Raw genomic sequence first — 14236 nt, 5'->3', positions numbered from 1 at the left:
TTTTTGAAATGGGTATTTTATAAGAATTCAAAAAAAAAAAAAAGAAGATTTTGTAACAATGTGGAAAGATTATTTAGACTTACACTAGCCTTAGGAAGGTAGGCAAATATCTTTAATGTGTTTCTTGTTTCCGCTGTACTGAAAATATACCAAACTGTGATTTTTGCGTATAGTTACACCCTGGAATGGAAGTCACAGCACCTCCCAAACTACTTAAAAAAAAAAAAAAAATAGGAAAGAAAAAAAAGCAGACAATACTGTATCCAGAGCTGAGATTCAGCCGACTTAAAATCGGCATTACTGATGAGGAAAGTCTTGTCTTTTTCTTTTTTAAGAGTGAGGAATAAAAAAACAAACAAGCAAATGAAAAAGAAATCCCAAAAGCATATTTGAATTTGAGATTTCACTCCTCGCAGTAGGTGAAATGAGCTTCTTTTTAATTTTATTTATTTTTTTTTTTTTTATGTATTTAATTTGTTTCTTTGTTGCAGGTCATGGTAAAAACCACAAGGATGCAGCATCGGTGCGAGCTACACACCCAATCCCTGCTGCCTGTGGGATCTACTATTTTGAAGTAAAGATTGTCAGCAAAGGTCGGGATGGGTAAGTAGGTACCAAACTGTCACCTTTACGTCATGTGCAGCTCCCAGTTGGAATGACCCGTGGACTCTCTTGTCTCTGGGAACAACGATGTTTGCACTGTAAAACAAAAGGCGGCTTATTTTATCAGAATTCATCAGAGCAAGACTGTAGACCAGGAGTCATCAGCCCTGACCCTGGAGATCACCTGTCCTACTTGGTTTCTAACTCTCCCTGCTCCAGACTCGACTAATCAAGTGTGGGTGCTGCAGGTACTCATGTGATGCATTCAGGGCAGGTGACCTCCAGGTGCAGAGTCGGTGAGCTGCTGTAGACCTTTTGGGAGATTTTACTCTTCAGAAGGGTTTCCACCATAACATTATTTATTACTGTGAGACTTGGTGGGTTGTTATGGCGTTGTGTTTGTATCCCTTTAAAAGAGAAACAATCAGTACACGTCAGAGGTAGAACTGGTCGGTCTGAAAGGAACACGAGGACTGACGTTCAAAACGCACAGCAACGTGTTTCGAGTGTCTGCTCTCACGGTCAAAACAATACTGTCGACGCACATCACGATTCCGACTACGCCGTCTCGTCAGCATTTACCTTCTCCACTGAGAGTACAGATGATAAATAAATAACATGCACATCGGCACAACCGGATGCAAAAGTCTGTTGATACTTTGATCTCACTGCGGCTGATCCTCGCTTTACACGTTTATCTCACGACAAGGAACTCTGTCTTAATTGTTAAGGGCTACAAACGTCTGTGTATACGGTGTGGGAAGAGGGTCATAAAAGGAGATGGCAGCGGGGGTGGCAGGGGGTGGTTCTGGTGATGTTTTGCTGACTTTGTATATGATGTCGTGGAACACCTGATACATTGTCTTGATCCAGATTTATGCATGGTGATTGGATTACCGGTACTTGAAAAATAAAGCACAACTGTACTTTCAGTGTCATTTGCAGAGTACCCATCTTCACTCTGGGCAGTACACCTTGCCATCTGTTTAAATTCACAAATCGTATCACAGGTAAAAGTCCTCTAATTTCCTGCAGATTAAAATTTTGTTATAGTTAAGCACCTTCAATAAGTTGGTGAGTTTCAGGATCATTTTGGTGTTCAGCGTAGCTCATCGATGCTTCACATGCCGCATCCCCAAAAAAAAAAAAATAAACTCAGTGCTCCCTCGCAGCAGGAGTGCCCGGACTAGTATGTTGTCATATAATCCCAACCTGCTGAGTGCACATTTCAGACGTGCTTTGAAATTAGACAACAGAATAAATAAGGAGAAAAGCTGTTCTCTTGTTTTATTGACGTGACTTGGTGCTTGTTGTTGTGCTCGCTCTCTGGTGAAAATCTAAATGCTATAAAAACATCTCGGACTTCGAGGTGACAAACTGAGCTGAGTTGTTCTTCAGAACGTCTTCCACTCGTCGTTCTTATTGAAAATGAAACCAGAAAGCACTGAAGAGGAGCATCCTGTTTGGCTCAGACCATGAATGGTGAGCTTCGCTCTGAGCGATGATCTCAGGACCAGCCACGGCGCTCTGTTCAGACAGTGTGTTCAGCTGACAAGACTGATGACTCTTTTCAGCGGCACGGAGGAGTTTCACTGTGCTTCTGTAAATTTTCTGATTTGAAAAGGATGTACGCTGTCCACTCATCCTCATCATGTGGCTGGTGACTCTGGGAGTCCATGCCTCCCCAGGAATGTGAAAACACTGTGACGTCCTTGATACAGTCCAGACAATCTGGATTTCTCTTTGTTAGAAGCATCCAATGCACTCTTGTATAGTTATAATGTACCTTTTAAAGATGGATTCGTGCAAAGCAATGTGTCAAATCCTCTACATTGTTGCATATTTCATGTGTTGTTTACAGGTATATGGGAATTGGCCTATCTGCTCAGGGAGTCAACATGAACAGACTGCCCGGTGAGTACCAAGGACACATCATCTACCCATCGACTGAATGACATTTTGATTTCTGTGTATATGTTGGTGCTGAGGTTAATTTATGGCTGTTCGATTAGGTAAACGGACTTGCGGATTGGCAGCCTGTTAAATGTGAACCCTCCCTCTTATCCAGTTGTTTTTAAGAAACTATTCCTTGTATTGGAACATAAATTCTTCCTACCACATTTGACTTGAATTTTGGCTGAAAACCAACTTCCGGCTCTGGCTCCTTTGTAACCCGCAATGTATTCAGAAATCTAGTGCTAACATATCTTTAAAATAAATAAATAAAATGGCATCTAAGTAAGACTGGAAAAATTTAAACAAAGTAGTAATAATACATATCCAGAATCACAACCACATCCCGCTGATTTTACTCAGCAGCCATGTGGAATATCGTTCTGTTGTCTGGAATTGCGCCGGTTAAACACAGCTTCATATGGAAACAAAATTGTTGTCCCCTTTGATAGTTATGAGTTCATGATGGCCAGTAAACATTCAACAGTCTTCGTCACCTTTGCGCTGCTTAATTCTTTCCTTTGTCCATCCACAGTTAATCAGCAGGTTAGCATACACATCGCTAACACGAGCGGCCAGTCCCCATTTCAGGTTCCATGTCCTCTGCCGTTGAGATTGCAAACAGAGCCGCTGTCACCTGCCATTACTTTCTCTTTGTGATCACACTTCTCCAAAATCCAGTAAACTGTTGAGGCTTTCTCCTCAAAACTCACCGGCTCCCGGTGGTTTTCCAGGGCAGGAAACCTTTAGATTACGACACACTTGGAGATGATGCATGTGAAAGTTACAGTAAATAAACATTAAAAATAATCGCAGAATAAAGCACATTACCCAGGCACTGCTAAGGCAAAAATCATCTCTGTGTTAATGCTACTGTAAGTGTGTGTTAGCTAAAAAAAAAAAAAAAAAAACTGGATGTTGACGATGTATTGCATTCTATCGCCCTTCTCTTTTCTCTTTTTCTTTCACCTATATGTGGTCGGGAGATTTGACCCAGCTTTTGCTTACATACAAATTATATAGCATTATACATGTACCTTTTCTGTTGAGATGCATTTATCTCATTGTGCCAAGCCCCAGTTTTTATATGATCGAACAACGAGTAGAGTTGCTTTTATACAAAGTAAGAAAAAAAGAAAAGGCCTGTGCAGGACCTGAAGCCCATTGGTACCGTGTCGCAGACCAAACGGTCCCCCCTAAAAATCGGTCCGCTCTGCCTTCACTGCGCATGCATCAACTGCGGTTCACAGATTTTCTACTTAAAACTGCACTCCAGTCATCATCTGTCTCAGCGACAGATATCTGAAGCTTTTGTACAACAATCATTTCCACATAAGTTCAGCATTATTTCATCATAAAAGACGGAGGAAACAATCAGAGCGTCATCGCTGCACGAGCTTCTAGCTGATACATTCACTGCACGTCGGTCAATTCAAAGTGTCACCCAGTAACACCTTGTTTCTGCTTCAAACTGACTTCAGAATGATTTTAAGAGGTTTTACCTTGCCATCTGATGGTTAATAATCACATTAATCCATTTGATTGCTTTGGGTGAAGAGAGTCCATCTCACAGGAGCTGCTCTGGTTGCAAATGACGCATGCGCAGTAGAGGCAGGGTGGACCAATTTTTAGGGGCAGACCGTTTGGTCTGCGACACCAGTGCTTATCCCCAGATACCGTAGCGTGAAGCAGATGAAAGTCTACATCTACCCCTGGATGTGACACCAGTCCATCATAGGTTAACCCTGCTGTAAGGGTCTGAGACCTGAACTGCCTGCCGCCACCACCTGAAGACCCTTGAGCGATTTCACCAATGCTGCCTGTGGAGTTTCCTCCACATCGGGTGGGAAGACTACTGTACCAACATCAGTGTCCTGAGTGAAACAAATCATCAAGAACCAGCTTCGGTGGGTGGATCACATTGTTAGGATGGATGGCGGCTGACTTCCCAAGCAGATCCTCTAGTCCCAGCTGAGTGAAGGAAAAGAGTCCACAGGAGAGAAGAAAAAAATGCTACAAGAACCCCCTGAAACACAAGGTCAAGAGCTGCTCCATCGACTGTAAGACCTAGAAAGAACAAGCAAGGAGCTGAGCCAGCTGGTGAGCAGTGATCCACACGAGACTGGAAGTCTTTGAAAAAGTGTGAACGAACAACACACAGGAGAAGAGGAGAAAGAGGAAGGAGAGAGAGAGAAAGATCCTGACCAAGAAGCTTCCTGCAGTAACCAATATGTCCATCCGGGAATAGATCAAAAGACACTCTTCTTTGCAGCTGAGGGATTTCCATGATGACGTCCTCAGGCACGGCCAGTTCCCATTTACAGCTGGATGGACTAGTGGGATGCAGATTATATGGCTCGTCCAAGGACAGAGATGGGTAGCATGACTGAGGATCAAACCCAGGTCTACGTATTGGGAACCCAAATCTTTAACTGTCATCTTGCTCTCAACTTTCTTTCTTTCTTTCTTTATACAAAGCTGTGATGAAAGTACTGTGAGTTGTTTGTGTATTAAGGCTAAGGTTGAACATCTGTTCCTGTCCAACGATACACTTCGAGATGCACAGTCTCCATTCCCATTCAAACAATCCATGTCCACTTTGAACAGTACAGTACGGGGACAGTGCCTCATGGCCAGAAGGTCCTGGGTTCACAGCCCACCTGTCACTTCATCTCCTTGTACATCTGGATTTGTGCCAGGAAGGGTGTCCAATGTGAAACTTGAAATCAGCATGCGGATCCACACTGTGTGTTCACTGTGCCCACGTAGTCTGAGGTCTGCCTAAAGGACAAGTCTAGACACGTTCCCAGTGAGCAGTCCAATGGCTCAGTGACAAGTGAGGCTGGCTGTCTTCTGGTTTGACCTCAGGCTAAGGAGTACTGTTTTAGTGCATCTAAATGTGAACATCAGATGTGACTCATCATTGTGTGATGATGGATTACTCGGACACGCTCCACCTCAAACCATTTATGCACCTGAAGCCTAAACACTTACACATTTCATATGAATATCCATTTGATTAAATGACCATACTGGTGTGTCTAACAAGTAAAACGATAACTGGAGTGTTTTTGAGTTGTTTTTCATGGGTCAGTACTTTACATCACAACCATCAACACAAAGTAAAGCAGTGTTTAAAGAAAAAAGAAGCCTGGAATTGTAAACTCTTAGAGAGTGTTTTGAGCCCATTATGTGGCGTGTGCTGGGTTCATGTCATGGTTCACATACTTGAGTCTGTGTTTGTATGTGCTTGAACAGTTGAAAGTTGATCCCCTGGAGGCACAGCAGCAGTCAGATCTTCCTTATGCCGACTATTCTGACTGTGGAACAACATTTACTCCACGTCATTCAACTGTGAATGAGTTCAGAGTTCTTCTTGGACCTGCCCACCGTTGCTGTTACAGCCTGCTGTTGCTTTTTGCTCTGTGTACGTTGTTCGTTTGGGTCCAACCACAGGCTGACTGCCCCTCCTGCACTTAAGTTGGCTCTTGGAATAGTTGGGCACACCTTGTTAATTTTGGAGGACAAGTACAAAGAAGGCTTAGAAGGAATGTGGAATAAGCATAGTGTCACACAAGCAAGCACACTGGTTTGTTCAACAAGTATGAATGAGCCTTTTGTCTGACATTTACTGACATTCTGGTGAGCCCTTACCCTAACCCAGTGGTTCCCGAGGTGGGTTGGCCTCACTTTGTGGGGGTGGGGGGTAGATTCATTTGTGAAGTGTGTGTGTGTGTGTGTGTGTGTGTGTGTGTGTGTGTGTGCGCGCGCAAGTGGTACAGAGGAGGATTTTATTAAAAACAAGACCTGAAGAATGCCCTCTCCGCTCTACTCCATTATGAAGATAAGACTCAGTTCTTGAGAACTATCTACTCCATGCAGATTTACCACAGAGTGACATACTGTTTGTATTTTTTAGTAATTGATGTAAATAAAGTCCAACACATGTTCAGTGGCAGCTTCACCACCAGAGAGCCTCGTCCACAGCTACCACAGAAGACTCCAAGCTGTCACTGATGTTAAATGGGGCAACACACGGTACTAAGAACAAGGGGATGTAAATGTTTGATAAGGGACATTTGAGTAGTTTCTGTTGTCATTATGATTTAAAAAGAGTAAAAACAGTTGTTTGACAATAAATGGCTTCACCCTACAAATAACCATGAGTGGGAAAAAGTTTTTATCATTCATATTCTCTGAAAAATGGCCCAAAAAAAAAAAAAATCTGCCAGGGTATGTAAACATTTGAGCACAACAGTATATACACTGAACAAAAACATTAATGCAACACTTTTGTTTTTGCTCCTGTTTTTCATGAGATGAACTCAAAGATCTAAAACATTTTTTATATATACAAAAGACCCATTTCTTTCAAATATTGTTCACAAATCTGTCTAAATCTTTGTTAGTGAGCACTTCCGAGATAATCCATCCCACCTCACAGGTGTGGCATATCAAGATGCTGATTAGACAGCATGATTATTGTACAGGTGTGCCTTAGGTTGGGTACAATAAAAAGCCACTCTGAAATGTGCAGTTTTGCTTTTTGGGGGGTCTGGGGGGTTGTCAGACAACCAGTTAGTATCTGATGTGATCACCATTTGTCTCACACGGTGAAACACATCTCCTTCACATAGAGGTGATCAGCAGCCAGACGCCATCAAATGGGAGCGTTTGCCCACTGAAGTCTGTTACAACGATGAACTGCAGGTCGAAACCCAGATGAGGACGGCGAGCAGCAGATGAGCTTCCCTGAGATGGTTTCTGACAGTTTGTGCAGAAATTCCTTGGTTCTGCAAATCAATTGTTGCAGCAGCTCTCCGGGTATCTGGTCTCAGACCATCTTGGAGGTGAACATGCTGGATGTGGAGGTCCTGGGCTGGTGTGGTTACACGTGGTCTGCGGTTCTGAGGCTGGTTGGATGTACTGCCAAATTCTCTGAAACACTTTTGGAGGCGGCTTATGGTAGAGAAATGAACATTCAGTTCAAGGGCAACAGCTCTGGTGGACATTCCTGCAGTCAGCATGCCAGCTACACGCTTCCTCAGAATTTGCTACATTGTGCTGTGTGATAAAACTGCACATTTCAGAGAGGCCTTTTATTTATTATTTTTGATGAATTTTATTGATGGCAGTACAGCTGATGCAAGAACCAGCACATCCACTAGGTGGCGCGTATATGTTGGCTGAAGACAGCCGAAGTTTACTGAACTGGGCAAGGAATTTGCCGTTTGTTGTTATTGACAACCACACAGTCAGTGTGTCATGATTTTGCCCGTTCTGGGCTCTTGTTATGGTTTTGTCTCATCTCTGTATCTATGCCCTCCCTCTTTGATCCTCTGTCTTTGATTTTCTGTTTGTTATATTGTAGTCATGGGTTTTGTTTTGTGTTTATCATTTTTTGTTTATCATACTTTAGTCATGTGTTTTGTGCTGTTCTAGTTTCTGTCCAGCCTTTGTTTTTCTCCATTGTGTAATCATTAGTTGTATTATCTATTATTCTTTTGTCACATGTGAGTTCCGTTCTAGTTTTGTCTTAGTCTTTATTTTCTTGTTGATCCCTTTTCAGTTCTTACATTTGTTTTCTGGTTTAATTCCTCATTCTTTGGTGTCAGGTCTTCTTTATTTTATTTCTTATTCATTCGGCCTTATTAGGCCGTTTTTATTCGTCTTTGGGTTTGGTATTTGGTTTAGATCACTGTGGTTTTAGGTTCATCTTTGGGTCCTGTTCACTTTGCCTTTGTCTTACTACATGCTCTTGTCTGGTGTTCAGTGTTTGATATGGGTGTTTCTTGTGCTTTCTGTTTGCCACGCCTCCATCCTGATTGTTCCCTCACACCTGTGTCTTGTTTCCTAATCACCACCTGTTCTATTTAAGCCCTTTGTGTTTTCCTCCTCGCTGTCAGTTTGTTGAATTTACATTCGCGGTCCAGCTTTTTTGAACAGTCTTGGTTTGTCTTGTTTTACTGCCTGCCTGTATTTTGACCCTGCCTTGTTTTTGACCTTGATTTTGTGTTTGCCACTGAACTCCACCACGCCGTGTATTTTTGACCTCTGCTTGCTTCTTGGACCATGCCTCAGCCTCTCGACTGTCTGATTACCTCCGCCTCGCTGCTTGAACACCTGTGTACTGAATCTCTGCATATTAAATCTTTTTTCTTACTCCATCAGCGTGTGAGAGTTTGCATTTGTGTCGTACCCCGTTTGAGCCACGCCTCTGCTAAGTTCGGCACAGTAGCTCTCTCTCACTCACACACAGTATGCATGTTTATCACGCTACTAGTTTTCAGTACACTGACTGTATTCAACATGGAAACAAGATTTATTTAAAAAATAGCTGATATTTTTAGTTCCTCACTTGGTATGCAGATGCTGTATGTGTCATTTTTCAGGTTTGAAATTAAGTTGTATGCACCTGTTTCTAAGAAAAATATTAACGCCCACTCATCACTTTTTTTTAATGTCAAGGATGATAAACTAATGGGTTTTTTATGGGGCCTAATTTACTGTATGTGTAACTCTGTTTGCATGCTGAATTTGCTAAACTGGCCACTGATATGTTTCGTCTTTGCCTTTTGTGCCTCCAATGTGCTCTTTGCGACACTACCAGTTTTTGATGTGAGGCAATTTATTGCCAGTGCCCCCTGTTGGCATGGAGTGAAAATGAGCTCTATTCTTAAGGATTGTTTTGTACAGGCACTCAAAACTGTCTTTTTGTTTTAGGTTTTTAAAGTATGATATTTTTCCTTCACCCTGATACCAGTCACAAACTTGGTCTTAACCCTAAAATTGATTTTTTATTTTTTTTTGGGGGGGGGGGGGTTCTGTCCCCGCAATGTGACTATACATTAAAAGTGGCACGTGCGAATGCATACAAGGAGGTCAATGATGGGCTCACTGACCTCTGCCGTAGGAGGAGGCTTATCATCCATATAGGAGTTGTGCATCACACTGCTTCTCCAGCAAATCACAGCGTTTCTATCGCCCGACCAATCCCGTGCTGAGGCTGGTAGCCCTTCCAGAGCTGTTGGATCTGCTTACTGGCCAGTAAAGTTTTGCCTGGTTGCTGGGGCTTGTGGAATGCTGTGGACACCGGGGGCAGCCAGTTTGTCAGACACTCGACCCCGACAGTCATATAGCAACAAAATTATTTATTCTCCTGTCTTCTGGATTTCCGTGCCACAAAAAAAAAGGGATGGAGGAGTGTGGAAGTCAGATGTGTTTCAGAAGCTTCACATTAGTTATGAAAATGTATTTGGTTGCTAGGATTCCACAACTGATGACCCGGTGGACAGATTGTTGTCAGTCACCTTAACTGCGGCTGCTTTTGTTTGTTTGTCCTGAAACTCTGGTGGTTTTTGTGTCCTGGACTGAGTGAATGTGCGAGCATCCTTGTTTGTGTTTGCCTGTGCGCTGTGCCTCTATGCTGCACATTTGCGGGTGCAGCGATGATGGCGTGGTTTATAAGGCAGCGTGTGGCGTGTCCTTTTAATAATATGTTCTGCGGTGCTGACCTCTGTGCCTGATCCTGCTGTGGAGGCCTGCCCATTTCATTAGCATGTTGAAGCAGCGAGTCTGGCTTTAGAGGCAATATCCCTGTCAGCAGATTAATCTAATACCTCAGCGCACACTCGCACAGGCATAAACACTCGTGCACAAAGCAACACATGGAGGGATGCAGAACAGTGTGCAGCCATAGCAGCAAAAAAAAAAAAAAAAGTGCAAATAAAGAAAAACACACACTGAATCACATTCACGCAAAGACAAATATGCAACAGTGCAGATCTCAGTTCATCCATGACCTAGTTTCTCTAACCCCCTCTTTAGTTTTTGGCAACACCAGCAATGCTGTGATTGAGAAGGGACCCAGACCCAGCTGCAGGCTGAAGCCGAACGCAGTTCAGTTTCAGCACCAGGAAAGATGGATTCCTCAGTCCTGGTTACTTCTGATCAGCTTGAAGCTGCAAGCGTCTGTGCAGCGCATCGGTTTTCCAAATGAGCAGAGGTTTTACTCCTGCTAGGAAAACTGGCTGCAGGAATGTGTCTGTGTTTGTTTCTGGGTCTGTCTGTTCATGGGATCAGTCAAATGGTTTTCAGCTGATCTTCGTGAAACTTGGCTGAAAAGTCTGATGGAATCACAAGGAGGATCCCTTTCATTTCCAGGACCGCTCAGGATCTGGATTGGTTTTATCATTCACATAGTGAAATGGGGCCTTTTGTTTTTTTTGTTTTTTTTTTACATTTTACCAGTTTCTCAAAGAAATAATGTAGTGATCAGATGATGATGATGAATAACAGAAATTTGATAATTTGGCCTTGGCAGATGTGTGTTCTCTGAAAGTGCCGCTTAATTTCACTGCTGTCATTGATTGGAGGCTTTCCAATGAAATCCTGGGCTCAAAGGTAACGCTTGTTCCACTGTGCTGGACAGGTAAAATGTGAAAGTTCATTTATTTATTCATTCATGTCATTTCTTTCATTCAGTGCTTACTTGCATGAGCATTTTTCGTGAACATAAAGGAACAGAAGATAAATCTTGTATTCTCTGCTCCTTATAACAAAAATTAAAAATAAAACGGCAAATAGATCCATTTGTTTCCTCACTTTCAACCCAAACGCTGTCTCCTTGTCAAGTTGTCAAGCATCAAATACACATTAACAGCAACATGATTGTCTTACATTTCAGCAGTTACATAAAGTTTTCTTCTAATTTTCTGTATTCTCCTATGATTTTGTCATTATGCGTTTTTTTTTAAATTTATAAATATTTCTACATTTAATTTTTTCATTCAATGCATTCCAAAGCTTAAGTCCATAAACAGAGGGACACTTCTGTTTCACAGTTGTCTATGCTAGTCCAAAAATGGTATTTTCTTCAATGGCAAACGGCCTGTGTAACAAAACTAAATAAATTTTGGACATTATCTGGGTACCTTGCTTAGCTTTCCACATAATAAATGCAATTTTTAAGTTGACAAGATCCTTAAATTTTAATTGATTGGTTGCAATAAACAATTTATTGGTATGCTGTGTCTGACCTTTTTTGTTGATAATTCTTATGGCTCTTTTTTGTAGCAGATGCAAGGACTTAGTGGTATTGTTACCCCAGACTTCAGCACATTAACTGAAGTATGGGAGAATCATTGAGCAATACATCATGCATAATGAATTACAATCAAACAAGTTAATTTATTTCATTCATATAGCACCAAATCACAACAAAGGTGCCTCAAGGCACTTCACACAAGTAAGGTCTAACCTTACAACCCTGACAGTGATAACCCCTGATGATTTGAGGAAGAAACCTCAAGCAGACCAGACTCAAAGGGGTGACCCTCTGCTTGGGCCATGCTACCTCCACAATTACGAATATACAGGAAATGTTGGGAGTCCATTCGCCCTATTGACGTTTCAAATCCCACAAAACTTCGGAGGGTTTGCTGCACTGCGAGATCTCAGTAACATTGAGAACTGCACTGAGACGCTCTGATCGGGCTTCACTTTGACTGCTGCACACGGACAACCATTAACATCACAACATGAAACTATTTTTATATTGTGCCTAAAACGCTCATGAATATATTCTCTGGGTTTATAGACGTTGTTATTGCGTTTATTTTATGTAAACATGTGAGAATCACAGGCTGTCTCTCCATTATTTTCACTGGGAGCTGCTGTGAGCTACGCTCGCTTCCTGATCATGTCGTACTGGGAGAAAGTGAAGTTTGCTCTTTAACATCTTATTGTTCTTTACAACACTGTTTGTCCTCTTTGTTCCAGACTAATATATATAATATGTCTGAAATTCAGTTTGCGTTTATTAAATTCCGCGCAGATTAAACGTAGCAGACACAAATTATTTGTTATAATTGTTTTAGCAAATTTCAGGGTATCATGCATGCAGTCTCTTAATAACATGACGAAAAGCATAAAAAATTACATTTTTGTAGTATAATATTCATTTACAATTGTCATGTGGATTCTTTATATGTTGTTTGACTGCAGCGACTCTCTGGCACTCAAGGGATTATGGGATACGTCAGTAGGGCGAATGCTGGTGCATAGGATGGGAGGCTTGCAGAAGAAGACACCCACTCCCATCTCTGGATAGAGCCCCACTTCAAACAGAGAGAAAAAATAGAATCAGGCATCAGAAATACAACAAATACAGTGTAATTTGTCAGCATTATGCAACACGAAAAACAGAAGAAATACTAAGGTGATCGCTGGCCACTAGCCCCAAGCTTCACTAAAAGACCCAAACTTGAGATAGTTAGGGTTAGATAGATAGAAGTTGAGGCCGTGGCTTGCTCTTTTTACTAAGAGAATGAATTTAAAAGGGTAAAAAGCATAGTAACATACTATGCCAGCATGCTAGCCATACGAAAGGGAAAATAAGCGCGTCTTAGGTCTGGACACGAAAATCTCCACAGAATCTGACTGTTTTATTGATGCAGGAAGATCATTCCATAGAACAGGGGCACAATAAGAGAAAGCTCTGTGACCCACAGACTTTTTATTCACCCTAGGGACACCAAGTAGTACTGCACCCTGACAACGCAGTGCCCAGGCCGGTACATAGGGTTTAATTAGGTCAGCTAAGTAGGGAGGTGTTAATCTGCGGATAATTTTATAGGTTAGTAACAGAAACTTAAAATCTGATCTCACAGGCCCAGGAAGCCAGTGAAAAGATGCCAAAATGGGTGTAATGTGGTCAAACTTTCTGCCTCCAAAAGTCTGGCAGCAGCATTTTGAACCAATTGGAGAGCCCTAATGCTGGATTGTGGTAAGCCAGAAAATAGAACATTGCAGTAGTCCAATCTAGAAGAGACAAATGCATGAATCAGGGTTGCAGTATCAGCTATAGACAGGATGGGGCGAATCTTCGCTATATTCTGCAGGTGGAAGAAAGCAATCCTCATAATATCGCTAATGTGGAGGTCAGGGGACAACATAGGATCAAAAATTACCCCCAGGTTTCTCACTTTGTCAGTTTGATGTATGACACGTGAGCCTAGGCTAAGTGTTAGCTGGTCAAATTCATGCTGATGTCCCACTGGACCAAGAACCATCATTTCAGTCTCATCAGAGTTTAAAAGTAAGAAATTGCTAGACATCTAGCTTTTCATTGATGCAAGGCAATCTTCTAAGGATTTTGTGTGGATGAGATTACCAGCAGTTATCGGCATGTATAACTGAGTATCATCAGCATAGCAATGAAAGGTAACCCCAAAACACCGAAATATGTGCCCAAGGGGTGCTATATAAAGGGAGAAAAGCAGGGGGCCTAAGACCGACCCCTGTGGAACCCCAAATTTCATGTCACTAAGGTTAGAGCTAGTGTTATTGTACAAAACGCAGTAAGAACGACTGGTCAGGTATGATGTAAACTACGCAAGGTCATTCCCAGTAATCCTGAAATGATTCTCCAGGCTCTCGAGTAGAATATGATGAGCCACGGTATCAAACGCAGTACTAAGATCTAACAGCACCAGAGTCGTAGTGGTGTCCGAATACATCATTCACCACTTTAGTGAGAGCTGTCTCTGTGGAATGATATTTTGTAAAAGGAGACTGTAGTGGTTCAAAAAAATTATTCTGAGTAAGTTGATCCATGAGCTACTGTGAAACCACCTTTTCCATAATTTTAGAGCAAAATGGCAGATTTGTTATCAACCTA

At 42.0% G+C, this 14236-nt stretch overlaps 1 protein-coding gene across 2 annotated transcripts in view; it reads left to right on the top strand.

Moving 5' to 3' along the window:
• ranbp10 (RAN binding protein 10) overlaps positions 1–14236 on the top strand; it is a 112815-nt gene that overhangs the window by 66434 nt on the left and 32145 nt on the right. For both annotated transcript variants that reach the window (XM_034177256.1, XM_034177255.1), the window contains exons 2-3: positions 492–603; positions 2465–2517. In XM_034177256.1, the coding sequence (XP_034033147.1) occupies positions 492–603; positions 2465–2517 (165 nt within the window). The remainder of the gene's footprint in view (positions 1–491; positions 604–2464; positions 2518–14236) is intronic.

This window comes from Thalassophryne amazonica, chromosome 8 (assembly GCF_902500255.1).
Source record: "Thalassophryne amazonica chromosome 8, fThaAma1.1, whole genome shotgun sequence".
Taxonomy (NCBI): Eukaryota; Metazoa; Chordata; class Actinopteri; order Batrachoidiformes; family Batrachoididae; genus Thalassophryne; species Thalassophryne amazonica.
The sequence above is the reverse complement of the archived record's forward strand: the minus strand, read 5'-3'. Positions and strand labels throughout refer to the sequence as shown.